Genomic DNA, 27246 nt, shown 5'->3' on the forward strand with positions numbered 1-27246 from the left:
GAATTACGCTGCGATGCCGCTGGGCTTGTCACCAGGGACATCTTTGTCTCTGAGCACCTTGTTCAGAGCCCGCGCTTGCTGGAGGGATGCGTTGAGCGAGTGTCACCTGCCTGCTGACCCTACGGGGTGACTTCGCTTGTATTGGATTTGGGTGGAAACACTACGAATGGAAAAGCTCTTTGCCTCGGGGCTGTAGTACTGAGCCCTGCACTGGGTCACGCCAGTTTGGAACCTCATACACCTTTGCAGGGCACTTCCCTGCAAGCGGGGTCCTTTGAGGGTCTTCAGGCCAACTGCTCGGCTGTAGTGAAGAACATGGTTCAGTTAAGAAACATGAAAAGGGAATCAAATCTCGCCTTTGCACTGTGGAGGCTAAACTACACAGGGTCTTAGTATCAGAGGAGGGAAAAACAGAAATACTCGCTTCCACATTTTAGTATCTCAGCTGCTCGTGCTGTTCAGCATCTGGTTTTTCTCCAGAACGAGCCGCTGTTTCACACTGCCGTTATGGCCCTCTACCACCCTGAGCATCCAGAAATCAGGTTAGTGTGCGTTAGCTGTGGAAGTTATATGCTAAGCTGTCATATTGAACTACGTTTGCTTCGGGAAAAACCACAGCACACAGCACATCTGTCCTGTTCAGTCTAGACATTTCTTGGGGCTACTCTGTCCACTTTGGAAGCACCTCCCTTGGTTTACAGGTTAAATTTTAAATGCTGCTTCTGCAAGTCCCTATTTAAGACTTATTTCTTTCAGCTTCCTCAGGGTGTCTGTCTTTTCTGTCCAAAATTTGACTCCATTCTGCCTGAATCCAGTAGTCCCTTTAAGTCTTAAATTTAAAGCAGCAGTTCTTCAGTCATTGTTCCTTGCACAATTTTCCTCCATAATCTTATATAGTATAAAGTACAGATGCTGAACACATGAAACTTCCTATGGGTATGCTTTCTCTGAAGAAAAGTTTGAAAAATTTGAGGCTTTAATTTAGACAGGAAGGTTTGTGGGCATAAATTCTTAGCATCAATTCTGTAAACCTGCGTGTTCTTTTCTCCCCTCCTAAAAAACATGTGGGTGAGAAACACTTAATGAAACTGGAATTGAGGATTGAAACAATTGTATTTTATTTCTATATTTATTTTCTCCTAAAACCTGTATCGGCCAGCGGGGGGTCGGTATTTTGCAGAGGCTTGTGCTAGAGAAGCTGCTGCTGTATAAGGCTACTTGTAATTTGAAATTAAGCAGATTTGTTTCCAAAACCCCGAAGAGTGAACAAAGGAAGCAACAGGCTTTCCAGTAGTGCTGCCTTGCGTTGGGTTCTCTCTGTGGGTGCGGCTGGATATTAGGTTACTAGTTATGAATATGTATTACATTACAGTCGTATTGAGTTCAGTGATTAGGCATAGTTTAGCATTGTTTTAAATACTCTAAGTGGCTCTTGGTTTTGTTGGGGAGCTGAAGTATTTCATCTCCACTCCACCAGAAGGTTTAAGTGCACGTAGTCACCACTTACGCTAGTGCTGTCCCTCGTGCCTGTAGTGCGAGACAGGGGAGCTGGGAGGCTGCTAATGCCCCAGCTACAACAACTGGCGAGCAGATTTTCCCCAGAGCGCTCCTGAGTCCTCAGACAGGCCGGGCAAAAAGTTCTCCGCTTGCTGGAAGGTGCAGGCGCGTGCGAGCGTACCCCGTTTTCACGGGGTACAGCCAAGCATCTGAGAACCAGCATAAAGCAGTGGAGCGCAGCTTTGCTTTGTGGCATGACCTGTGCTGTCACTAAAGTCATTTCATTTTTGTCTTTGCCAGGTGTGGCTTTTATAGATGGACCAAATGTGTGGCCACTGGTGAGAATCTATCGAGGTGGCTTTCTCCTGATAGAATTCCTCTTTCTCCTGGGTATCAACACGTATGGCTGGAGACAGGCTGGAGTGAATCACGTCCTCATCTTCGAACTCAATCCCCGCAGCAACTTGTCCCATCAACATCTCTTTGAGGTAAACAGGATAGATTATAGGAGGGGTTGAGCTGTGCGGCGTATCAGGAGGATAAATCCTGCACCATTTCCTGGCAAGGAGTTCTAATACAATTAGAAGAGGAAGTTGCTGAAGGCTGATTAGATTACAGGATTGAGCACTGTTCTCCCTTTTCTTATAATGAGAATTCATTGTAGGTTTCAGAGCTATATTTTCATAAGGTATCTATGTGTTTTTTCTATCTTTCTATATAGATTGCTGGTTTCCTGGGTGTTTTGTGGTGCCTGAGCCTGCTGGCATGTATATATGGTAAATTCACCTACATCCCTATGCAGGTGAATCCACTCATCTTGTACGGCTTCATGTTGCTTTTTCTCATCAACCCTACCAAAACCTTATATTACAAGTCCCGTTTTTGGCTGCTCAAACTATTGGTAAGTCTCAAACCTGACTGAAATAAATAAATTTCTAAAAAATGCTGTAGCTGAGCAGTAGAGGTTAAGTATATAGAAGTGTCACTAATCTTCAGGAAAGAGGGATGCTTATATAGCACTGTGTGTTCATAGAGCAGACCTGAGAAGGTATTGACTGCAAATGGTTGTTGAGCATGGGTTTACAGAAACAACTTCTGCTTGTCTGTACCAATCTGCCATTATCTTTGCGTTACAGGTAGCTACTTGTTAATCTCCCCATAGACAGCCGTATACATACTTTGCACGTATAGAAACATTCACGTATCTTTGCTTGTTTGTTCCTTAATGTAGTGAAACAGTTTGACTGGGGTGACGATGCTCTAAGGCAGGGCTGCATGGATGCTCCTCACCCCAAACTGGGGCAGTGCCAACACAGAGAGGGTTCACCAGTGGAGAGGGAACCTTTGCAAAGGTTACTGCTCACAAAATTAAGTTAATGGGTAGGATTTTTTTTCAGCAAATCTGTTTGCGGTCTTACACAAGCTATTTATTTTAGACCCAGCTCCTATTTTCCAGGTAAATAAATCTGGTAAATGACATGTAAATACGTGTGCTACTTCAGTGTTCCAGTTATAGGTGGGAGCTCCAAAAGAACAGTTTTCAAACTAGTTGGATGGCTCATCAGTCTCTTCCCAGGTGGCTGTTTCACACATTCATTCCCACCCTGTATGCGCTTTTAAATTGACTTTAATCAGTTTGGTTCCCTTGATACCTTATTCTTGCTGGAACTGCTCAGAGAGCATGGGGCGGAAGAGGCTTTGGCTAGTAGATGTTACTCGTAGAATCATTTTAATGCCAATTAAAACAATTAACTTTATCTGGAACATGACAAAGATGAAACGTAGACTCGTGCTTCGAGCATGTGCGTGCAGGTATACGCACAGCTAGTTAATCTCCGTGTGCTTACCCCCCGTTGTTGGGTTTGCTAGCTTACTACTATTCCAGTTTCTTCCTTTTTTGCCTCCCAGCATTCAGCCATCTCTCACAGATGTACCTTTAGTCTCAAGCCTCATCAGTCTTCCTGCTGTCCCTTGGTGCTAGGGGAAGCGCTGGAGCCCTGTGAGCAGTACCTGTGCTAATTTACCTTAATATCTAACAGGGTAAGGTTCTCAGTCTTCACAGAGCTCTTAGGCAGTTCCCAGTACCTGCTCCTACCCCAGCTGTCTCCCGACCACGCTGCAGCCTGCGACAGAGGCGTCCCTTTGGGTGTGCAGAGGCCAATTCATCCCGAAGGCTCCTTGGGGAAAAAAGCTTCATCAAAATGCAAGATCACCGTAATGGTGGAAAATGACACAGTACTTCTGACTGCGTGTTATGCGGAAGAGGGAAAAAGAGGCCAGACAAACCACATAAAGAGTAGCTGTTAGGCTTTTCTAATTTTTATTGTGTGTAATTGGCTGGGTGGGTGTATTTAATTTCTTTGCACAGTCGCCAGCAGCTATCTGAGTGAAAGGAGGTTCAAATCGCGCAGTTCTTGGAACTGTGCTGTTCACATAAATTTTGGGGTGGTGAGCGTTTTTCTTCACATGCTTGATACGTTTCATTTCCAGCCAAAGTGAAGTCTGACATATATCGGGTGTAGCAGAGCGTTACTGGCACCTCCAGTTTTTCTAGAACCAAACCAGGAGCATACTTGAGTGTGGTGTAGCATTTCCTAACGGATCTAGGAGGCTTACTGCATCCACCTGTGATCATCCACACCTGTTGGTACTCATGTGTGGGGGATCTCTTTTGATAATCCCTGAGGGACTGCAAGTTACAGCTGAATTGATCTTCCTCCCGGTGAAAATAGTTATTTAGCCTGTAGCAAGTTTAATTCCCGTGCCAGGCTCTTCTTTCATGCCTGCCTGCTTAGGTGAGCGTTCTTTGCCCCTTTGCTGCCAGATGAGAAGCCCAGGAGTGCGTTCCTGTAGGCTGGGAAGAACAGCTCACCGGGAGGAATCGGATCCGAGCGTGGGGGGTGGCACCGTGTCTGCGTGCCCACGCTCTCTGCAGGGCGCCGAGATGGCGAAACAACTGCGGGGAGCCCATCTGGGAGAGGTGACAACCGAGGAAGTGTTCAGCTCAAATATCTACCATCGCAGCACTTACTGAAGCTGCAGCAATCAGCACCGGGAGGTCTGCGCTCAGACTGTGGAACTGTTGATACATAATCGCAACCGATGGCTTGAAAGGGAGAGGGGCAACTCCAGCTGTTGGTGTTTTCTGACTTTATTCTGGCGGCCCATCTTCCCTGGAGGATGTTGCAGATGCTTCTCGGCTGGGAAGGGAGGAGCTGCTGCGGTGCCCCTCTGCTAGCTGGGCTGCAGCTCCGTGATCAGCAGTGACAGTACATGCTAGCTGGGCGCGCAGTACATGGTCAGCTTGTACAGCTCCAGCTGTGCCCGGGCAGCGTGCGGCAGCAGCCGGGAGCCGCAGTGCGAGTGCGTGGGGTTAGGAGGGCTCCCGTGGCGGCTCGGGTCCCCGAGGACAGCTGGCAGTGCCTTAGCTCCACCGTGGATGTGCCTGCCGACTCCTTGTCTCTGCTGTAACGCTTAGGTGGGAAGCTTCTGCTCTGCTCTCTTAGAAGTTTTATGCTGTCGTCTGGCAGTGCCTAAGTGTCTCTCCCTAAATCAAGCAGCGACATGGGGTTTTATGAATTTATTCTTTTTTTTTTTTTTCCAGGGAGATCTAGCTGTAAAGCTGTTTTCACTTTTCATTTGGTTAAGTCTTTGTACACGCGGGGGGGGGGGGTGCAAAAAAAAAAAAGTATGATGAAACAGGTAAAGGTAGTATCAGGGTGCAGGTAAAACAGAGGAAGGACCTTTTGGAAAGGGAGGCTGGTGTGGCTTCTGGGACCTCTGCAGAAGCTGTTCTGCAGCCGGGTGGCTTTGAGGACAGACCTCCCTGAGGGCTGGCCCTGTTTGAGCCTTTGTCATAGGTGCCGTCCTACATGAGCACAGTGCTTTCTGGGTCAAGATCCATGTCTGCTGTATGCCACTAAGTCTTAATCCCTTATTTGGCTTTGAAATTTAGGACCAGAGCCTTTAATTGGCATTAGAAGCTGATGGGAATGTGTCAGTCCTATCCCAGGTTTCTGTAACTGTGTACCCTTTAGGTTGAGAAGGAAAGCAATACAAAAGATTGGTGTTAGCCTGTGCTTTCATTAATTTAAAGGTTCGTAAATCTCTGAACTACCGGATGGTGCTGGTGCCGTCTCTTTGACAAATTGGCCATTAGTAACTATAACTAACCGGGTAGAGAGAGTTGTAATCAAAGGTAATGGACCATGAAAACTGTCTGGTTTGAAAGTAACAAAACTGCTGTTAAGGCTTAGAGGGAAAGTGGACAGGATTGAGGGGGAGGCTAATTGACAGTCAATAGGATTTCTTCTGCCCTTTCTTTAACTCTTCCCCTGCTAGGGGCTTTGGCAGATCCAGCAGTAACAATCACCGCTTTTACAACGTCTAACACCAAAGAACAACTAATGTGTTAAATGAACCGAGCGGTGGTCAGACTAATGGCCATGCTGAGGGGCTGTAATCTCACTGCCGTTAAGTCTGAGGGAGAAGGTAAGTGTGCAAGGTGTTTGTTGAGTGACAAATGCCTGAAAGAAAGCGCTGATCAAAATGAGGAGCAGCGAGAGAAACAGAGCTGTAGAGGGCTCCTACATGGAAACTGGGAGTTTCTGGGAAAGAGCTTGGTTGGAGGAGAGTGGGCTCTGTTGCCAGTAAAAAACCAAAAAGATGTGTGTGGGACATGAATAGTTTCATACAGGAGGAGAAAAGAAGGAATGGCATTTGTACTACAAGTGAGGAGACATCTTTTTTTGTCAGCGGGAGTGAAAGGTCAGCCATAAATCTTCAAGCGTTTCTGTTATTTCCATATTTGTTCAATGCTAGGATGTCCCACCACTGCATTCAGATGTCTTTGAGGCTGCCATGAATGATTCCGCTTTTTTTTCCTGACAGTTTCGAGTGTTCACCGCTCCCTTCCACAAGGTAGGCTTCGCAGATTTCTGGCTGGCTGATCAGCTCAACAGCCTGGTCGTGATACTCATGGATCTGGAGTACATGATCTGCTTCTACAGCTTTGAGGTTCAGTGGGAGGACAACGCTGGACTTCTGGCAAATACAGGTAGAGCAATGCTGATGACCCACACAAACAGTCAAATTGACCTGAAAAACACTGAGCAAGGCACCTTCATAATTATCTGTTTTGAAGAGGGCTACCAATGACATAGGAAACTAAAATAATTGGCATTTCTTGTAAAAACAGCATTAGGAGATTCTCCCCTTTCTTCCTTCCATCCAGGGAAATGGAATCTCACATCAGCATTCATTTCCTAATCCAGTCATTCAGCCTGACGTGTATATTCATTGAAAAATTTAGACGCAGCGCTTCTTGACCGGGAAAAGAAATCCATTTTCCCGGCATTGTTGTTTTATTTCATAGTCGTTTAACCACGTATTTGCTTTTAGCCTGTGTCTGTTGCTCAGCATGAAAATGAGTTGCATGAGCTTGTTAACAGCAATTTTCTGTGCAGTAGCCTGCTTCTTACAGGCTCCATGGCAGTATCCTAAAGCAAGAGAGGATGGAGAAACTTCCCTGGTAGTGCCACCCCTGACTCAATTAGAGCTGATGCTGCGATGCCAGCGTTGTGCTTGCTCTCCCTCTTCTTTCTAGCCAAAGAGCAACAGAGTTGGCGTATGAATTTTGAGTTTGGCCTTCCTAGTGGTAAAATAGTACCTGTCTCCTCCTGGATCGGGCTGTTGGCTTCCCACTTGAAGCAGTGACTGCTGGCAAATTGTGTTGTCTGTTGGGTTTGACACTTGCTGAAAGAATTTGCAGTGTGCTTCAATAAGCATCAGTGTTCACTTTTTTCTTCCAGCCGGTCTGATCTTTATCTTCCCTTTAAGACAACACTGCAAGTAAATAAATATTTATTTATTAAAAATAAAAATAAAACGAATAAAGCAATGGAGTGGATAACAACTTGTCCTCTCCTAAATCAAACAGCAGAATGATAGCACAATACTTGGGGATAAATATCAGCTAATAATTTGTCTCCGTTAGTCTGAACAAGAAACAAATGTTTGTTAGTCAGTGGGGCGTTTGATTTGGATGGGCTGAGGGAGATGACATAAGAACAGGGTGTGCTTGGGGGTTCCAGGCAAAGCTGGGGTTTTCCTGGCCATTTAATTTCCTCAATAAAAAGAAGGCTTTCAAACATCAGGGGTGTGACACTATGCCATGTTGGTGTAGTTACCTCTCACCCTGGCTGTTGAAGCCAGAGCGTAGCACGGGCTTTGCTGCTTTTTTTTTTTTTTTTTTTTTAAAAAAAAAAAAAAAAAAAAGCCAAACCCCCAACACATACTGAAATATGTTTTTTCCTATTACAATATCCAAGAAAAATGGGTCAAGGACGTGTTAGGCTAAGTAGCCTTTTTGAGCCGTCCTGCAGAGTTTGGAAATGCTCTCCCATTTATGCACAAAAATTCAGTGTCGAAGGCCGTTTGTAATTCCATCCTTAATTTGATTACTCACAGGACTGCCAACAGCACAAAATAAATTTAAAAATAGATTATTTCTAATCTTCTTGCATGTTAATTATACTGGCAGCAGTGAAAGAGTTGGATGATGATCTGTCTGGATGTGTTATTGATGTCAAGTCATGTGAATACCTCCGAGATGGAGTAAAGGGCTTCAGGATACTTTCTGGTGATGAGCTGGTTGCTGTTCTGGGTGTGTGTGCGCGTACATGTGTGTGCCCCAGTATGAGATACTGATGGGGAATTGCTCTCGTGTCAAGTGATATTACTCTTACAGAAAGGAAGATGATAGGAGTTCTTAAACTTACTAACTCTTTCTTCCTGAAACTTTTTTCTTGCAGATAATCAGATTTGTTACAGCTACTCCTACGGAGTGAGAGCAGTCGTCCAGTGCATCCCTGCTTGGTTGCGATTCATCCAGTGCCTGCGCCGATACCGTGATAACAAACGGGCCTTTCATCTGGTTAATGCTGGAAAATATTCCACCACCTTCTTTGTGGTGACATTTGCAGCCCTCTACAGCACTCACAAAGGTATTGGTGATTTTGGAAAATAATTTGCCGGTCATGGGGTTTGCTTTTTATGTGGGAGAAGCTCAGAAGTTGGCATCCCCTCGAAGCGTGAGCTTTTGTCTTTTGCCACCTGTGAAACATCTCAGTGGAAAGGCAAAGGCATACCTAGCTTGCAAAATGTGTTTGAAGGCCTTTTAGGTATTTTTCACATACCTGGTCTGATTAGAACTGCACTTCGGGAGTGTCAAGAGGGAATTTTCAGGTTTCTCTCTCAAAAGGAGAAAACTGAAATACATGCCAGTTTTTGCTGTGAAGGGAGTTTGAATGGGAGAATAATAAGGAAAGGGATAACATAGGAAATATTTCTGCCTCAGCATTCTTGAACAGATAACCTGGATCATCTAAATAAAGTCGGTCCATCGTTCCTGAATGTGGGGAGATGTGCACAGTGCTGGAAAATGCCCTCTCTAGATTTTCCTGTGTGTTTTTATCCATGTTTTTTCTGTAGCTGGTAAGGAGTTGTTTCCAATCCATTTAACTGCAGATTGAGCTCTGATCCCTGAAGTTCCTCATCTCCCTGGAAACGACAATTACTCGATTCTGCTCTTGTTCTGAAGGAAAAAGCTTTTAGTTTCTGCACTTCAGGCAGTCTCCCTGCCTTTCATTGTTCTGAAGTCCTAAAAGCTGTGTTCTGTTATTTGAAAAATATATGCTTTCTCTGTCTCTAGAAATTAGCAACCGCACACGCTCCTGAGCAATTACTTATCCTGAAATATGGTTGTGGTGGGGCCAGAAGTGTCCAAGGCATGCTTCTAGTTACCATGGTGGTTTTTTGGAGGGGTGGCAGGGTTATTGGAAACCTTCCTGTGGCCAAGAAATGGCTGTTTTGATATAGCTGGGCCTGCAGCCACACCGATCGTGTTTGTCAGGCTGCACATTTTAACGGCAGAGAAATGCTTTGGTGCAAACTGGCTGAAGGGTGTGAGTCGGGCGCTCTGTAATCTGGAGGTGCACACCAGCCTGGTGTGGGAGCATCGGTGGTGGGTGCAGCGCCCGGCCCCCCTGTGCATCTCCCCCACCCGCTGCTGTGTCCCTGGAGCTTGTTCCCATTTTAACTTGCTTGCTCAGTGACATTCTGCAGCTCTGTTCCAGCCCTGCAGTCCAGTTAGTCACCGTCACCCCGAGATGAGACAAATACAGATTGCCTGGCTATAGTCACTGCTTATATGCTTTTACATCCAGTGCCTGCTCTGGGGAGGCTGACTAATGCTTCTCCTTCCCGGGGGGGACGTGCTGGCAGAGCCTTCTGTGGGAAGGTTGGGGTAGGTTTGGAACCAAGAAGAAAACCAGCGTCTGTCAAAATGTCCTGTTGAAGTATTTGACCTCTTTCTACTCCCCTTGAAACTTGCACGCGTGCCAGCGCCGCTGGCCCTTGTTCTCCTTGCTGCCACACATAACTGTTGCCTGCTCTTCACGTCTGGCGGGGAGTGGGTTGTAATGAGGTGTTTACGAGCCAGGCACAGGGCTGGTTCCAATTGCTGAGAGATGTTCGTGACTCCCAGCTTTTGTCTGTCCAGTTTTGTTAGTGGCAGTCAATAGCGTGTAGTTGTTGGTGTCGTGCAAAAAAAAAAAAAAAAAAAAAATTTGGAAGCTTGGTGGCCTTTGGAAATTACATGTTAGCACAGATTTTATAAATGTCCCCATGCTGGGCTTGTAGTTATTCTTCAGAGGGCTGCCTGAAGACCTTGCTGTGGCCTCTCAGCCCTGTAGGCCTATTCCCATCCTGCCGTAAATGCACTTTCTAATGTGCTGTACCTGTTAAGAATCCAATTTTATCTCTGTGCTTTACATAGATTCCCAGTTCTTTCTGAACTTGGAATCAGATGGTCGATCATCAAGTTGTGATGATGTTGCTGTTGAAAATAGACGCACTGCTCGCCCACACCTTCTCTGTGGCTGCCTAAGGACAGCAGAGACAGGCGCCCATCTCTTACCTGCAAAACATCTGTTGGGGGTTAGCTGCTTGCTGTTAAGAAAGCAAGCGCTGCCCAAAACAAGCGTCAAGTTGGTAAAGATCCTTGCTGCTTACACGTGCTCTAAACTGGAGTAAGTAACAAACCTGTTAATTGCAGGGGTAACAAGAGTTTTATTTAAACAGTCTTTCGTGCCTGTGTGTGCAAGCCTATGACTTATACCTCTGGCATGACAGCTTTTGGCTTCTGGGACAAGAGGGTAATGGGTGGCCTTTTCTCGGGAGGTCAGGTAATGTACACCAGTGCCTGTTCTCCACTTGGGAGCCCTGGGGATGTCGTAGCCCTCGGAAAAGGCTTGTCTTCCTCCCCTTTTGCTCCTCAATTTGAGCATTGAATCGTCTGTAGCTCGTGTGGAGGTTTTTAGCTTGTGTCGCTTGGACCGTGCAGCCGGGAGGGTTTGTTGGCGTTGAAAGCCAATGAAGTCATACCGGGTGCACTCGTGGCATTCTTGTGCTGTGTTTTCGTACGCTTGCTGGAAAACAACTCAAACAAATGCCACCTTATTATGTTTGAGATGTGTGCTGCTTCTAGTCATATCAGGTACTCCCTCCTCCAAACCTCCTGTAGCGAAGGATCCCCCCAGTAACGTAGTGTCATCTGGGCTCTTGATGAGTATCTCAGTTTCCCCAAAATATCACTGTTTAGTAATTCCTGTTGCTCAGGCAGTGCATAATTCTGGTTCTTCCTTCCCTCAGAGAAGACATTCCTTTACTTTTCTTCCTTTTAGATGCAGAATGCAATTTCCCCTGCTAATTGCAGCTGGGCTGTTAGATGGGTAGAGATAGAAAAGTAAATTCTGTTAGATTTTTCTCTCCCAGGCTTGCAATCCTGTTGTCCTGGGACCAGACAGATTTTACAGAGTTAACTCCAAGATACCGTATCAATATTCAGCTGTCATCTGGATCAGTGGAGCTGAAGCAGCTACCCCATCAGATAAGATGGGAGCAGGCAGCGGCTGTGTGGACGGGCGCCGACCCACGCCGCCTGCGCCACCACAGCTCCGAAACACAGCCGCGTTTCAGAGACGACAGCAGCAACCCAAGGGCAACTGTTGCTGAGCTCCCAAAGGAAGAATTCTCAGTATTTTTATATCGCTCAAAGGAATGGGAAGCAAAGGCCGCGTTCTGTAAATATAGTCCTGCAGGGTATGTTTGCACAGGCAAATGAGGCATATCTGTAACTCTAAGCTACCTAGCAACTGGAGTGCATGCTGCCGGTCCCTGCCTGCGCTGCGGTCCCTGCCTGCGCTGCACGGCCAGGCAGCAGCCCCTTCTCCCCGTGCTTCGCTCCCCTTGCTCCACACGAAGGAGTTCGGTGCTGGCGTTGACTTTCCTGGCGGTGCCAAGTAGCCTTGCCCAGAGCTAGCCAACTGCATATTGTATTGCCTTATTTAATCCCTACGGAAACCGACGTGGCGCTGGGGAAACAAATGATGAAGCTGCGCCTGCAGTAGAATATTTACCCCCAGGGCAGTGTTAGTTTGACACAATGCTGCTTTTTGCAGCTTTTTCACTCTGCCAAAGGCAGGTGTGCTTTCCTCAACAAATGCACCAGTATAGCTGCTTCCACTTCAGTCCAGCATATCATAGCATTCCACAGGCATCCCCTCTTGTATGAAATGCACTTGCATGTAAGAAGGTACGCTGACATACCTCGAATAGCCAGCCTTGGTTTCGTTCCTCTCTCAGACCCGGTTCAGACTTTGTAAGGATAGGATTGTTATATTTAGGTGTTCAGCTCTTGCGAGAAACTGTGCAACGGGGGTTGCGTTGTGCTACTTTAAGAGTGCCAGTCACTTCTTAATCTTTGCACGTGATTTATGCTCCGACTATTCTTTGTAAAACAAGACGCATCTTGGTTTTGCTAACGTCCGTCAGTTTTCTCTTACCTTGATGCCCTTCGCTCACACGGTGTCATCAGAAGTATCTGGCTCCCATAGAATATGTATTTGGCACCTGCGCTTGAAGAACTGAGCTTCTTGAGTGCTTTGTACTCTTCCATCATTTTCTTGTTTCGTGGGATTTGCTGTTTCAGCGTGTGCTCATTCCTCATTTTCTTTCAGGAACGCATTACTAAGCTTAAGCACAAGTACTGGGTTAAAACGGGCTATATGGGATTTTATTCTTTAACTGAAAGGAAAGATGGTTTATGCAAGTTTTCATTGTCAGTTTGATCTACACACCTTATTCAGTGAATCCTTGTGGTCTGGGTAGTATCCAGCTATTTATTAACCTCTGAATTATTCCGAAGTTAATCCCTGTGGTCTGGAAACTTGAGTAAGTGTCTCTGCCTCCATACTGCTCCCACACCCTTTCCAGGTACTCCAAACAAGACTGCTGAACACTAGCTGACATCAGCTTGGAAGTGCCACGGAGAGCCTTAGGTCGGTCTGAGATAATGTGACTGCCACGCACTTGCTCATTAAACAGTCCAGGAAACTGACAGTAATTAAAAATACAGAAGTTAACTAAATAGGGCTGTCTCTAAAGAGTAGTGCTTCTCTCTATGTTCTCATCATTGCTTCAGAAACAGGCTTCTCTCATGAACTGATGTCTAATTTCTTGGGGTGTTTTTTTTTTAAGCGAGAATAAGAAAAAATTGTGAAGCTGTTTGCTTTGCCAAGGAATTGAGATGTGAACTGTCGAGGCAGGAGACACCCTTCGATTAATGGGCTATTGCAAGAAGGTGTTGGACCATCCCATACTAACAGAGAGGTTTGACCAGGTCTGCCCAGATGAAGATGAATGGGAAATGTGCTGCTGCTTGAAAATACAGTGGGAGATCCCCGGGTCTCTTAACTGCTGCCCACTCCTCATTAATCACAGTGGCTTCACCTGCTCCCGGTGGTGATACCGGCTGGCGTAGCCAACTCCACGCTGGAGCAGAGCACTGGTTCCCCCACGGTCTGTCCCACTGCAGCTCCCCTGGGGAGGGGTATGGCTTCCAGGTGAAGGCTGGGGAGAGAAGGAGGGGGGGAGAGGGTGTTGCTGTTGCGCTGGGAGCTGCAGGAGCACACCTGACTGTGCCTTAGCTCTGCTGGCTCAAGTACTGGGTGGTGGGTAGTGTCACTTAGCCCTGGCTGCTGCTGTGTTAGAAACCGCAGGGTGCAGCCCCTGCGGAGTGAATTTGCTGGTCGGTGGAACAATAATTCACTCTGATCCTAAATGGTTACAGCAGGAGAGGAGAGCAAGGTGATGTGAGAACAGGCACTAAAATGACTTTTACAGAAATCAGATGTCGGCGCAACTGCTTATAAGTACCTCAGCTGAGAAACGTCATTTCATTTCTAGGGAGTGGAGCAAGGTGAAATAAATGGACAGACAGTATTCAAGTACAAATCTTTTTAAAAAAAAAAAAAATGTACAAAACTTGAAAACAAAAAAATTCACGAAAGAAAGAAGCAAGTAGCATTTCTGAGATCCTGTTCCCTAGCTTATCCCTGGTATGTCAGCACAAGATCTCTTACCTCTCCTCTTCTTTCTCAGCTCTGGAAGAGCTGTCAGCACTGTGGCAAGCCAGATGATTTGATTTGGGTGTCACAAGAGCTTTATAGAGTGCTTGGGTTGACCTCTTGAAGTAAAACAAACTTTGTAATGGATTAACTGCCGCCTTTCTTAATACTTGCAGTTTTCGTGCGGCTTGCCCTAGCACAGCATACAGGCAACTCCATCAGGATGATTATTTGGAGCTAAAACATGCAACGTCTGTCACATTGCTGTGAGCTAGGATGAATTTTTGTCTGAAACGCTGTCATCCCATGCCCAGGAGGCCTTCAGTAATGAGTTGTGTTCATTAGCCAGTCTTTCTGATCCTTTCCATCAGAGCAGCAGCAGTGTCATTAGCGAAGAATCGGAGGCATTGCCACGGGCAAACATTTCCATCCTGGCCTCTGACCTTCTCCCAGCTTTGACGTGGGTCTCTCCAGCGTCCTGAGCAAGCCCGGTTTCTCCACGCTGACTCGTTAGCTCCTCTAATAGCTCAGACACCCGTCTGGGTGATGGAGCCGGGAAGGGTGAGGAGCACCAGGGCAGGGCTGCAGCAGGACCACCCTGGCCGGGCGGAGGTGCCGGCAGGAGCTCCCTGGCCAGCAGCCTGCGGTAAGTGAGCAGGGAAGGTGGGATGAGACGGGAGCCTGGGAGAGGGGGTTAGAGGCATTTCAGGAACTGCCACCTCACCCTGAACGTCAGCACAAATGAGGCGTAAAATCCCACAGGGAAAATCTTCCCCTGCTTTGTAGGTCTACAAATGTCAAGCAGGACATTCCTGATGCCGGCAGCCGTGCCGTGGGGGGAGAGGCAACCTCGCACCCTGCTGCTGCATGATTCATGCGTTTGCTTCTCAAGATTGCAGCTGAGAGAGGGAGGATATGGATTTTAATAGCTGGGATTTGGAAAGTGGACTAATAGTACCATGTGTATCACTTAATACCCTTTTTGTGTTAAAGGTGGCTGGAGAAGCGGGAACACCAATGAATAAGGTGTAAGTAAAAAGGGTGGCCTGCTGATACCTCATTTCATGGGCGTTTAAGAGGGAGAAGCCTGACCTTTTTTTAATGGAACACTTTAAGAAAAGCAACTGACTACATCACAAGTGATTTTCCTTTCAAATGTATGCAGGTCTGGAGTTCTCTGGCGCTGCAGAAGTCTAGGAGATGCAATCGTGCAACAGTTGTTTTTTTTTTTGGTTGCTATTATATTTTGAAGGAGTCTGCTTTTGGATCTCAAAGCAGAGACAGAGGTAGCAGTTGACATTGTGTTCCAGTCCCTAAATTGACTAATGAAGGTTCTGATTACCATGCCATTTATTTCTGACTGTGAGTCCAGGCGTTCTTATTAGTGAGACTGCTGGCAAATGCTTAGATTGGAAACCCCATCCCTGTCAAGGCAGCAGTAAAGCATCCCCCAAGAAAACTTCTCAAATGCTAGAAAAGCCACCAGAAGAAGAATCAGATCAAATCTCAGTCATGACTGATATGGTTCCTCCCGTTTGCAATTAAATCACATTCTTCTGTTTGTGAGATGCAATCAATGACGTTGCATTGAAATTAGACACAGTCATATTGTCCTACAAACCCAATGCAAACCTGCAGAGTATTTTTAGTCAAAACACTATTTGGGGATTCCCCTGCTCTACAACTGTGGTATCTAACTAGAAGAAGAAACGCGATGTTGTCTCCTGACAGTTCTTTACTGCGCTGTTATCTTGCTGCTTTCCTTTAAATTGTGCCCGGAGGCTATAGCAGAGGTTTGCAGAATCTAACAGGAAGGTTGTTCATACGAAGTGGTTGGTATTTGACAAAGCCCATCAGTGCACAATGGCAAGTCCTCTGTGTGCTCCTCCGGGTTTTTTGCCTTTTTACTGCATTAAGTCCACTGTCATGTTACAGCTCTGCCATTGATTGGTATTAAATAGCCGGACGTGCTGGCTGGGCAGAAAGGCAACGCTGCTGCTAGTCCCTCATTAAGATGGATAATTACTGAGGGAGGGGTAATACCGCGCTTCAAGCATTAAGGTGTTAGACAAATGCTTTGGGATGTCATTCTGATGGCAGTTCGTCTATAGATAAGTCACTTCTGGCTGTCACCCCCCTCCCGTGATGTGCTGGGATGGAGTTAATGGGCAGGTGTCATCCAGGTGGCAGAAGATGTATGCTCAGGACTTGTGCCTGTGCTTGGCTGGCACACTCTGACTGTATTTTTGTTTTGATTCTGCTTAAATTGGTGACTTCCAGGCTGGTCATCAAAAGGAGACTGAATTTGGCACACCTTGACTGAGTGGTTCTTAATCGGGGCTGGAGGCAGAGCTCCCCTGGCGGGGTCCGTTCGGTCTGATGCTGCAGGGTTTACCTGACTCTTTCCTGATAACCTCGTGCTTCTTCCAGCTTTTATCACAGTTTTCCCCATCAGCAGAAACCACAGCCGGCTGACACACCAGGAGTGCTTATCGAGGGCCATTGTGCTCTTATCCACATCTTCAATAATACATGGCATTGATTTTTTTTTGCTGTGTTGAATACTATATGGTGTTTACATTCCCCAGAATAATTCAGCAGGGTAAACAGATAGTATTCTTTGGAAGTAAAGTCAATATTAACAGCGTTCAGGATAGTATTTGCTGTCTATCTTTGATAGAAAGGAGCCTTTCTCTTGCCTGTGTTTGGAAGGGGCTGTAATTTCTGCGGAGTGGTATTCTCTCTGAATGCCAGTCAGATACTGTGTCCCCTGGAGCTGGTTTGGGGATCCAACATACCGTCTATCAGCAGTTTTTGCAGACAGTAAATTCTGCTGCCGCAAGTGCCTTTGGCTGTTTTCTCGGACCGTGGCCGTTCACAGCTTCAGTTCGAAGGTGGAAGCCTTCCCTTATTTCTCTCACTGACCTAGAGCAACTTCTAGGTGTATTTGTGCAGTGTATCTATTGGAATTGCCTTTTATAGGGCATGCTAATGGAAATTCTGTGGTGAAGGTTGTGAACGGCTCCTGCGGTACGCCGCTTCCCGTGGACTTTGTGGCAGGTGGAGATAGCAGGGCGTTGCGAGCTCGAATGGCTTCTGACATAGCTGAACACCTCCAGGTTGTGGACATGGTAATGTGAACGCACGTTGAAGTTCGCCCATCGGCAGGGAGGGTGAAGCTGCACCTGCAACTTTACATGCAGAGGGAGGTTTGGTGCTGGCGGGGGTTGGTCCTGCACGTGCTGTTTTGAATAACCGTAGCTTAGGAAGTTGCTACATGGTGCTGCCCTTTGGAGCACCGAGTAGAAAGGTCTTTCATGCACCCCTTGCTGGGTGGACTGGCAGTTGCACTGTCAAAGGGTTGCGGCAACCCATGGGATGTTAAAAGACTTGGCCTTTTTTCCCTTCTTAGAGAGGCTGAGATCTACCAGGAGTCCGGAGTGCTTCTGTCATCCTGAGACTCTCCCTCTCTAATGGTTTGTCGTGGTTTCTGGCACATCATTAAACAAAGAAAAAACAGAGGATTGAAACGGTTCCTGCTTAAATAGACCCTGACATCATCATACATATGCACAGCTATGTCTTGCTTCTGAAAAACTGGCAGGCTAGGAGTAGATGGAGCCTCTGGGCAGAATATGAATGCCTTGATTTTCTACCCCCCTGAGCAGCAGTGAAGAGGGCCACTAGGACCAGCCAGTGGAGGCTGAGATATAATTGCTTGCCTAGAGCAGTAACATATTTCCGTACGCCAGCTGAATACCAATGAGGATAGAAGGAAGGAAGGTATGAAACAATTGCAGGCGGGAGAAAAAGGGAGGATAAATGATTAAAGGAAGGGACTCAAAGGCCAAGGCTGAAGACAATAGGCTAGTTCTGATCAGAGCATTTTACTGGGGAGTGATTTGGGTTTTTTAATGAATTTTTTCAGGAGCCAAATGCATTGCAGAGCTGGTCGGTGAGAAAGTGAGCAGGAGCAAGGGGCAAAGCAGCATGACCCCAGGTGCCACTGAAAAGACTGCTGCAAAGACAGGGGCAGGGAAAGGGGGCTGAGACCAGGATGACCTACCTAGAATCAGGCACATCCTTTGGAGGTTGATGAGGTTAATGCCACAAGATTTCTTACCTGAGCCTTTTTTCCTGGTGGTACTCCTTTCCATAATTGCACAGAATAACCATTAAGGCAGTTTAGGTTTTAACAGTGTGAACGTTTGAAATCACCTTCCTGTGTAATCAACAACTTAGGATACAGATTTGTTAGCCCCTGACACAGTTTGAGGTGGTAGTCAGGGGCCACGCTGGCCTCCCTGTGACTGGAGAACTCCAAAGGAGCTCCCAGCAATGCTGCTGTGGCTCGTGCCAGGGCTGTGACCAAAGGCACGGCAGCGGATGGTGCTGTCTGCGCTGCCTTCTGCCCGTCTGCTCCATGAAGATGTGGAGTAAGACTCAGCCTATATGAATTCCATCCTTAAGGAGAAAAAAAAAAAAAAAAAAAAAAAAGCATGACCTAACCTTCAAGCCTAAGCTACCCATAGAAAGCTTGCAGCCCACACAGCCTCACAGGTTAGTTTGGAGCATTTTAGATGTTTTAAAGGCACTTAACCCATTAACTGCCTCTGAATTATCACTTATGATCTGGTAGTGGGAGACTGGAGATCTGGTGAGCTAAAAATAGTGTTGGAAAGGACAGGCTTAGTGTCTCTGAGTCACTGAACATCAGTATCTGCCTTTTCTTCCTGAAATAACGTAGTGGAGGGTTTGGGGAGGAACTGATAAGGGAAAATACAAGCTTGGAGTAGAGCCCTAATTGCTAAGGTCCAAGAACCTCACCTGCATCCTCTTTTGTGGGCATCTGCATTTGAAAAATGGATGGGAGAGGTGGTTTCAAAGCAGCAGCATTAATGTACCTGGGCACCAGAGCCCGTGTTCTGCAGGACCTGTGTGCCTGCTCCGGCTGGCATCACGGCTCGCTGCAGCGGCAGTGGCGGCTGCCACGATGCTAGACCAGTCCCGGGCTAAAGCCCAGCATCGGGAGGATGTGGGGTATTGTTCAAAGGCTTCCAGCCTCGTACAAAAGCAGTGAAGCTAGTCAACCCTGAGAGCTGCCGCAGATCCCATGTCCTTTCCCTCCGCTGATGTGCGGCTTCAGTGCAGGCAGGCTCTGCTGCAGAAGTGGCTTTCATAGGTTTGCTTTAGGGGGTGTGTTTTGAAAGGAGAATGAGTGTGTGTGTTTGACCTATATCCTGCACATCACGTCCAGGAAGCCTGAAAGGCACAATGGGAGGAATGTACTCTTACACGATGCCTCTCATTTTCACCTCCATTAATTTTATTGGATTCCTGCATTACATTTATGTTGTAATTGTTAGAAACAAAAAGGGAGGGAGAGACCAAATGGCACTGTTGCTCCCTCTATGATCAGCTTCAGGGATTGATGTTTTTAAACAACAGGGATTCTGTTGTTTTAAAGCCATGTATATGGAAAACAGTGCTGTCACTTAGTGTGGGAGCAGGTTTGGACTGAAAACATTACGAGTTTTTTGTATTAGAAGTGTTCCTGGCTTTGTTAGAAAGAATCAGTGAACGAGCAATTGTGGTGGCTGCACAGAAAGGAGGAAAGGCTCGTGGTAGCAGCGAGATGCAAAGTGTCACAGTCTCGCAAAGCATTAGAACGTGCTTTATTTTTATGAACTTTATGACCTCGATTTGCTGATTGAAAGCAAACAGAATTATGAGATCTGTTTGATTTTTACCCAGCCAACTGATGCAGGGAAATTTAGCTGAATTGAGAGCAGTGTAACCTTTCCGGGGGGGAACGGGAAACAACTTTGTTGCAAAAATATATCCGTAGGTGAGCAGACGTTGGGCCTGCAGCCCTGTCTTTCACAAAGTGGAGCTCTGTATGGGTATTTAGAACGCCATACAGAGCCTTCCTCAGGATTTATACATACACGTTAATGTATTGCCGCTGCTTTGCTTGTTTTCCCCTGCTGCCGCAACCTCCGAAATGGCCGGTGGAAATTCCTGTACTGCCCCATCCCCTTTCAGGCTTTTAGGACACTAATTCACGGTTGCTTGTATTTATACAAACTAAAATATTTTCTTACAAAATGCTCCTAACTAAGCACCGCCTCATTATTTTTTTCCTTTGTACGAGCCTGGGTCCTTCGTGAAATCTGGCCCTCAGCTTCCACCTGCTGTTCAGAGCCAGAACGGCAGGTCTGCCACAAGTCTCGAGAAAATAAAAATACCCGTGCAAATTTCAATCCCGCGTGCAAAACGTTGAACGATATGAAAGTGGAATGGAAATGACAAGATCAAGCTGGCCCCGGCGAGGCTTTGGGTTTGGTTCGGATTAGCTAGCCTGATGATTTTCCCAGAACCTGAATGAAAGGGGTGTTATTTCCTCTGATCAAATCAGCTGATTTGTAGCTGGTTTAAGAAGCAACCTGTACAGAAGTATGCTGTTCTTTTCTTTTCCAGCTAAAAACCACAGTGACACCCAAGTGTTCTTCTACCTGTGGATTATCTTCTATTTCATCAGCTCTTGCTATACCCTAATTTGGGACCTGAAGATGGACTGGGGTCTCTTTGACAAAAATGCTGGTGAAAATACCTTTCTTCGAGAAGGAATTGTCTACCCACAGAAAGTGCGTATACCTCTTATTAGGAAAGACTTTGAATATTTTAACAAAACTTGCCGAGTTTAGAGCATGTTGCAGTTGGCCACTGGTGCTTCTGGATGCTGTGGGCTCGGATTTCTCTAGCAGTAGAATTCATTTGATTCAAAGAGATAATTTCATACTGTTCACTTTTCCTAGCGGATGAGCAGCAAATTCTGTGCCTTCCTGAAGGCCTGAAGAGGTCTGCCTTCTGTGCAGAACACGTAGGATGAGCTGTCCTGTTTGTCTGTCTTGTCCTTCAGGCATACTACTATTGTGCCATTGTAGAAGACGTGATCCTGCGTTTTGCGTGGACCATCCAGATCTCCCTCACTTCCATGCAAATCTTTCCGTATGCTGGGGACATCATTTCTACTGTATTTGCCCCACTTGAGGTATTCCGGTAAGGCTGCTTGACTCAACAGTTTGTTTCTCTATTTACATTTTTGTTACTTGTATAACATCAGCACGGTGGGAAGTGCCTTGCTGGGACACGGAGGGTACTGGTCCTTGAGATGGAAGACTAGGTCTGACAGGAACATCTAATCCGAGCAGGGTGCTGAGTGAAGAAGGCTGTAGAGGGCTCTGGGGTTGGGTCCTTCATACTATGTCTGGTTTCTCCCAAACCTATACCTGATCTTGAGGGGTTTGGTTTTGCTAAATTTCTCCTTAAAAATTACCTTGTTGAAATTTCTAGCTGAAGTTCCACTTGATTCTCAAGTTGACAATTTTCAAATCTCAGCTTCTTTTCCAAATGCTAATTTGGATCCTGCACCATCGGTTGGGATCCTGCAAGGTTCTGGGGCTCTTTACACACTTGTACTCTAGGCGGAAACCCACCGCCGTGGCTTCCTGAGATGATTAAAAGATCTTCAAGCTGAACCTCACTCATGTAGATGGTGAAGGCTGCCTTTAGCTTGGAACACCTGGTGCCTCCACGCTGTCCAGACCAGGGCTGTCATCACTGGGACAGTGAATGAGCCTGGCACGTCTGTTATTCTCAGGGAGTTGGGAAGATGTTGCAGCAGGTGCTGCTTTTAGCCATTGGCCATTTCTCCATACTCCCAGCGTGTTCCCAGAGGCTCTTGGATCAGTGAGAAGACTCAGCGGTATCCAGGTGCACGTACCAGTGCTTTGCCAACCACAGGCAATGCCTGTAAACGTGGAACTGAAATGGTAATTTTCATTTTTTTCTTCATCCAGGCGGTTTGTGTGGAACTTCTTCCGTCTGGAGAACGAGCACCTGAACAACTGTGGTGAGTTCCGTGCCGTGAGGGACATCTCCGTGGCACCGCTGAACGCCGATGACCTGACGCTCTTGGATCAGATGATGGACCAGGAAGATGGTGTACGAAACCGCCGCAAGAACAAACAGTGGAAGCGCAGCCAGAGCGTGTCCTTGCGCAGACCTCGTCTTGCTTCACAGTACGTTTTGCCTCTCCTCTCTGTTGTTTGGCACAACAAACCAAGTCACCAGTGGGAGCTGCTGCTAGTGCACGGTGGCTGCTTGTGGGCTGGGTAGTCAGGCGAAGATCTCAGCCAAAATAATTATTCAAAGGGAAGACAGGTCCAATTAGTAAACAGATGTGCCTCTGCTGGGGGGTTGAGCCGTCCTTTACGTCATCTTGGGGTTCTGGTAAACCACTGGAAATGGGAGTTCCCTTTAGAAGACTCCCCTCCTGCAAAAATAGCCTGTAGCAATTGCCAGTGCAAACTTGGAAGAGGGGTTCTCTTCAACTGGACATTTCCAGGCTTCGGACCACCCCAGGGTTTCAGTTCTCATTTGGTTGAGGTTTCGTATGTGAGATCTCGGACTCCATCCTCTCACAGATCTAAACCCATCCATATTTTTTTTCCTTTCCACCCATCATTCTTGCTCCCAAGCCCCTGAACCTGTTGACTGGGTATCTTCATGGCAGTGGCCATGCTCCAAGCATCACAGGGTGCTCCAGTGTCCAGGCATCACTTCTGCCCCAGCAGCACAGCCGCAGAGCCCTGCCCTTTGGCCAGAGAACAAGCCTGTGCTCTCGGGGGATGCTGAAGTGCTTCGTGTCGGGGTGTTGTGCAATCCTTGCAGCACATCCCCCTGTTGCATCACTGCGTGGGAGGGTGGATGGGAGGGAAAGGAGCCGTGGCTGTCACGCAAAGGGTGTGCTCTGGCCTGAGCTGCAGCCCTTGGGCCATGCTTGTCTCATATCCGTGTTGGCTCAGGGTCGCGACCAACACCAACGGGCTTCATGTGGCTGCTGGAGACTGAGTAACTTGATGCAGAGGGGATGTGGGCCACAGCCTGGGTGAATTCCCTACAACCGTGTCGGTTTTTCCCTCCGTCATGCAGCGAACCGAGACGTGTCAAGCATGTTCAGGCAGAAGGATTTCTTCTCCCCAGTGAGTGTTTTCTGTTTGTTTTTTTCCAGGTCCAAGGCTTGTGACACTAAGGTATTGATAGAGGACCTAGCGAATGAAGCGAACACATGAGATGGCCACGGTCTCTTATTCCGCATCCTTTGTTTTCTCGTTCTGTTCCCCTCTTCCCCAAGTAACCCGACCTCTGGTACAGTTCCAGCTGAAAACAGGAGAAAACACTCAACATGTTTTCCGAGCTCTTCCAGACCAGATCCTATGGACTCCAACAAGCTCACTGTGTTTCGTTTCTTTTCTTCTGGGTTAATTTTAATGTTCTATTTTAAAAAAAAAAAATAAAATATTTTACTTTGTTTTGCCAATAAAGAGGACAGTTCAGGAAAGAAGGATTGTTTACAGTCTCAACAAGGACATACAAACCTGTCTGGATAACGAAGCATCATAGGGACTCCCTCATGGGACAGTGCCGAGACCACACTCGGTTTCTGCTTGGCCCGGTTTTGACTGGTTGAAACCGGACTTAAGTTTTTAAATCTGATTATTTTGTTCTGTTTTGTTTTGTTTTTTCTTCATATCCAGCGCTGAGGCACTGGCTGCACTTGCAGGGAAAGTGCACTTAGAGCAGTATCTTCATTCATGAAGCTACTTTTTAATTTGATGTAACTTTTCTTATAATTTTTTGGAAATATGATGTATCTGTTGCATATAGTTTTCACATTATTTATGAAACGTAACAACCATATGAGAGTGATTTTGAGTCCTGTGCAATGAAGGTTGTAACAGTAAAACAAAGCCGGGAATGTTGATCTAGATCTCCAGGGTTTTGGGGTTATGCCCTGCAAATACCCCTCTCGTGAGACAAGTTGCACCTGTGTTTACCTTTTCTCTCTCTCTCTTTCTTTTCAATTCTATTTTATTTTAAACCAAAGTTTCTCTTTCTGATTTTTTTAGTTGCTGCTACTGCTTCTGGGCATGTCTCTTGTGCCGGTTCAACGCCAACTTTCCATGCAGCTGGGTGAAAGTAGTGCAGATGATCCTAAGGCCCTTTGGAAAGGAGAGTTGGGTCCTACCAACGGTGCAAAAAGCTAGGCAAACAAAGGCTTCAGAACTTCATTCTCCAGATCAAAAAGTATTTTTTCAAAGCCTTAAGAAGCCTTAGATGGCATGAGGGCATCCCTTACTGAGCAGGGAGCTTTTCTGGTGCTCACCTGCAGCCCAGCGCAGCAGAAGTGGGACAAGGCGAGGAGCTGATGGCCGTGGGCTGGAGGGGGGAGGGGGGGTATGTTAGCGAGCTGTCGGGGAGCGTGGAAAAGTCTGTGTTGAGCCCACCCGATAGGGAAGGTGAAACTGAAAACAGGTCTCCTGGTGGCTTCTGGTTTAGCACAAAGCCTCTCCATCCTGCTGCGTCGCCCTGTGGCTCAGCTCCTCGCCTCCTCTCGCCAGCCCGGGTTGGGAAGCGCGGTGCTATCAAGCAGACTTGGATAAAGGGCAGCCGTGTTGCCAGCAAATCGTGTCGGAAGAGCAATGCCAACTCGATGGTCTCGTTAGCCTCTCCTCCTGTAGGGAAGGGAAGACGAGTGCCTGCCGAGTCCCACCGTCCTTCCCCTGGCACGACGGGTGCCCTCTGCTCTCGCAGCAGTACCGGTGGGCACGGGGAGCTGGAGCTGAACCCCACCACCGCGTCGGGTCGGCGTGGCCGAGGCCCCGGGAATGCCGCCTGCCCCTCTGCTCAGCTCATGGTGCACAGCTGAGACTGCAAGGGAAGGGTGAAACTCTTGGAGTAGGATCCTCACACTGATGTCTGTCCGGTGGCTTGCCTATCGTTTGGGCAATGGAGTTGCAGGAATCTGCTCGGTTGCTCTTTGGTGGCTTTTTTTTTTTTTTTTTTTTTTAGTTAGCTAATAGCATGGTTTTTCACACGACTGGTACGTTGTGTTTTCTGTTTGCCTGCTGTGCCTCTTGCCCAGAGGAACTGAAGAAGGAAGCTTAGTTCTCTTCATTTAATTGGAGGTAGATTCAAATTCAGTGGTGGTGAAGCCGTGCCCCGTGCCAGGCTAAGGGCAGCGCTGCAGCCCTGTCACTGCCTGCGCTGCCGTGACATGCTCTCAGCTTGCAAAGAAACTCCGAGGGACCTGCCGGGAGATGCCTCTGCTCTGTCAGCAGTGTGCGTGGTGGCGTAGCTGGTGTGTCTGTTGTGGTGCTCCTCCTCGCATCTCCTGCCCTGTCGGTCCGCTCTGGCGGGAGGGCAGCCGGACTAGGTTGTGCTCTTCATCCTTTCTGTGCCCAGGAGCCTGTTTTCCCATATTTAACTCCCTTAGATCTGTTGTTCATACTCAAACGGAGCGTTCCTGTTCCTGTGGAGGTGGAGTCTGAGATATAAAGCCCTTGAAAATATTTCCATTGCCTATCTTGCATTGCAGCGGTTGTTGCTGTGTCCAAACCTTGCGTAGGTGTTTCCAGCGAGATCGGTGGGAGCGAAGCCATAGCTGCCGGGGGGGGCCAGAGGAGGGCAGCTACTCTGAGGAGGGGCGATGCAAAATCAACCAGCGGTGTAACTTAAGCAAAGTGTTTCTTTGTAGACAGAAACAAGAGCTTTACTGGCAATTCTTCCTTTTGGAGGGAAGGAAAAGAGACACGTTGAAGTGATGTCCATCCCCTGGGAGCGCTCTGCCTTCCTCAGCTGGGCTGGGGAGAGCGAGGATGGCCGGGTGGTCTGCGTCCCCCCTGCCTGCCTGCTGCTGCACCGCCCAGCCCTTCGCCTCCCAACCCGGTGGGCAGCGTCAGGTTGCAAGTAATTAAATCTTTATTCTGTAGTTTACCTAAATCATTATGGAAACAAGAATTCAGCCTGTCTGTCTGCTCTGCTCTCTGCTCTTCCCTTTTTCTCTGTCTTTGCTGGCAGGAGAAATAAGAAAAAAAGGGGAGGTGGCATTGTATAGCTAGCAAACATTATCTCCTAAAATAAAACATCGTCCCTTTTGGCAGTGAAGGTGGCCTCTTGGGGGAATGTAGCCCGAATTCCCAGAGGCCTGGCTTTCAAAGGCTCCCAGCTCCCCGGCGCCACGTCTGCCTGTTCCCCCCCTCCCAGACATGTCTGAGAAATCGGGTGTGCAGATTCCTCCTGAGAGCCAGCGCTAAAGCTGGGGTGGCTCCGTGGCTGCGAGAACATCTGGCCAATAAAGGGGGACCTAACGGAGCGGAGCAGATGGTAAGGGAACAGCCCCGCCACCCCCGCGAGCAGCCTGCGCCGGGGATGGGCACGGGGTGGCTTCGTGTCACACGTGGGCTTTGCTCGTGGGTGCTCGGGCACCTTCCTGGAGGGAGAACAGCAGGGTGATGGTCCAGAAGTGTGTGGAGCAGAGTTAGAAGGAGCCAGGGTATTTTTATCCGGCACTTTAGTTGTTGGGATGTAGCTGGAAGGAAGGTGGAAGCTGAGCCGGGTCCATGCTCTGGCTGCTGGGAAGCGGTGCTGGATGTTGGGTGTTGAGCTCGCCCTCTCCTCACGATTTGCACGGAGGTTGCGGTTGTGTGTGGCTCCCTCCCAGGATGGCGTGGGAGCTGCTTCTGTCTGCCCTGAGCCCTTGCAGATGGTCCCATGTCAGGGGAGGTGGTGCCGCAGTGTGGCCGGTGACTTTTGGAGATACCCTTTGACCTTGCTTCTCCGCACGCGTTCCCTGCTGCTTTCCATCCTTCCTGCTCTCCCAGGGATTTTCGGGTTGCAGGGGATTAGGATTTGCAGCATCCAGAGGGTCTTACTGGCTAGCTGGAGTTCCCTGCGTGGCTTTGGGACCGTGTCACTGGAAAGACCGGGTGCCCCTGCGTGGGGAGGGCCGTGCCGGGCAGCGGCTGCGCGCCCCTGACGGGTTTTGGCTCCACGGTCTCGGCGAGTGGGAGCGGGAGCTGCTCCATCAAGGGGAACCGATGCTGTCCAGCCGCGCGTTAAAAGAAACACATTTGCAGCACCCATGGCTGCAACCGGGGTGTATCAAATAAACTGCTACCTCGCCAACCCAGGCACGTTCCCAAAGTCGGCTGCTGCTCATCCTGCGCCTTTCCCTGCCCCGCTCCCGGCCCTCCTTGTTCCGTCACTGTCCTTGCTGTTTGTCCGAAGCCAACGGTACCCTTGGCGCAGGGGGGGGTGCCTGGCAGCAGCCTTCAGTGGGAAAATCCTGGCGGGGGGGGAAAGCCTCTTGTGGAGCCAAGTTGGATCCTGCTGCTCTTACTTCCCTAAAAATACTCCTTGTGCTGCTCATCCTGCC

The 27246-nt window shown here is 47.9% G+C and overlaps 1 protein-coding gene across 1 annotated transcript in view; it reads left to right on the forward strand.

Moving 5' to 3' along the window:
• XPR1 (xenotropic and polytropic retrovirus receptor 1) overlaps nt 1-23373 on the forward strand; it is a 109198-nt gene extending 85825 nt beyond the window's left edge. The window contains exons 8-15 of the mRNA XM_040609918.1: nt 1798-1985; nt 2219-2398; nt 6388-6553; nt 8310-8501; nt 20445-20611; nt 20887-21026; nt 21827-22048; nt 23041-23373. Of these exons, the coding sequence (XP_040465852.1) occupies nt 1798-1985; nt 2219-2398; nt 6388-6553; nt 8310-8501; nt 20445-20611; nt 20887-21026; nt 21827-22048; nt 23041-23101 (1316 nt within the window). The 3' untranslated portion in view covers nt 23102-23373. The remainder of the gene's footprint in view (nt 1-1797; nt 1986-2218; nt 2399-6387; nt 6554-8309; nt 8502-20444; nt 20612-20886; nt 21027-21826; nt 22049-23040) is intronic.
• Nucleotides 23374-27246: the final 3873 nt, after the last annotated feature.

The sequence above is a fragment of the Falco naumanni genome, chromosome 11 (genome assembly GCF_017639655.2).
Source record: "Falco naumanni isolate bFalNau1 chromosome 11, bFalNau1.pat, whole genome shotgun sequence".
NCBI lineage: Eukaryota > Metazoa > Chordata > Aves > Falconiformes > Falconidae > Falco > Falco naumanni.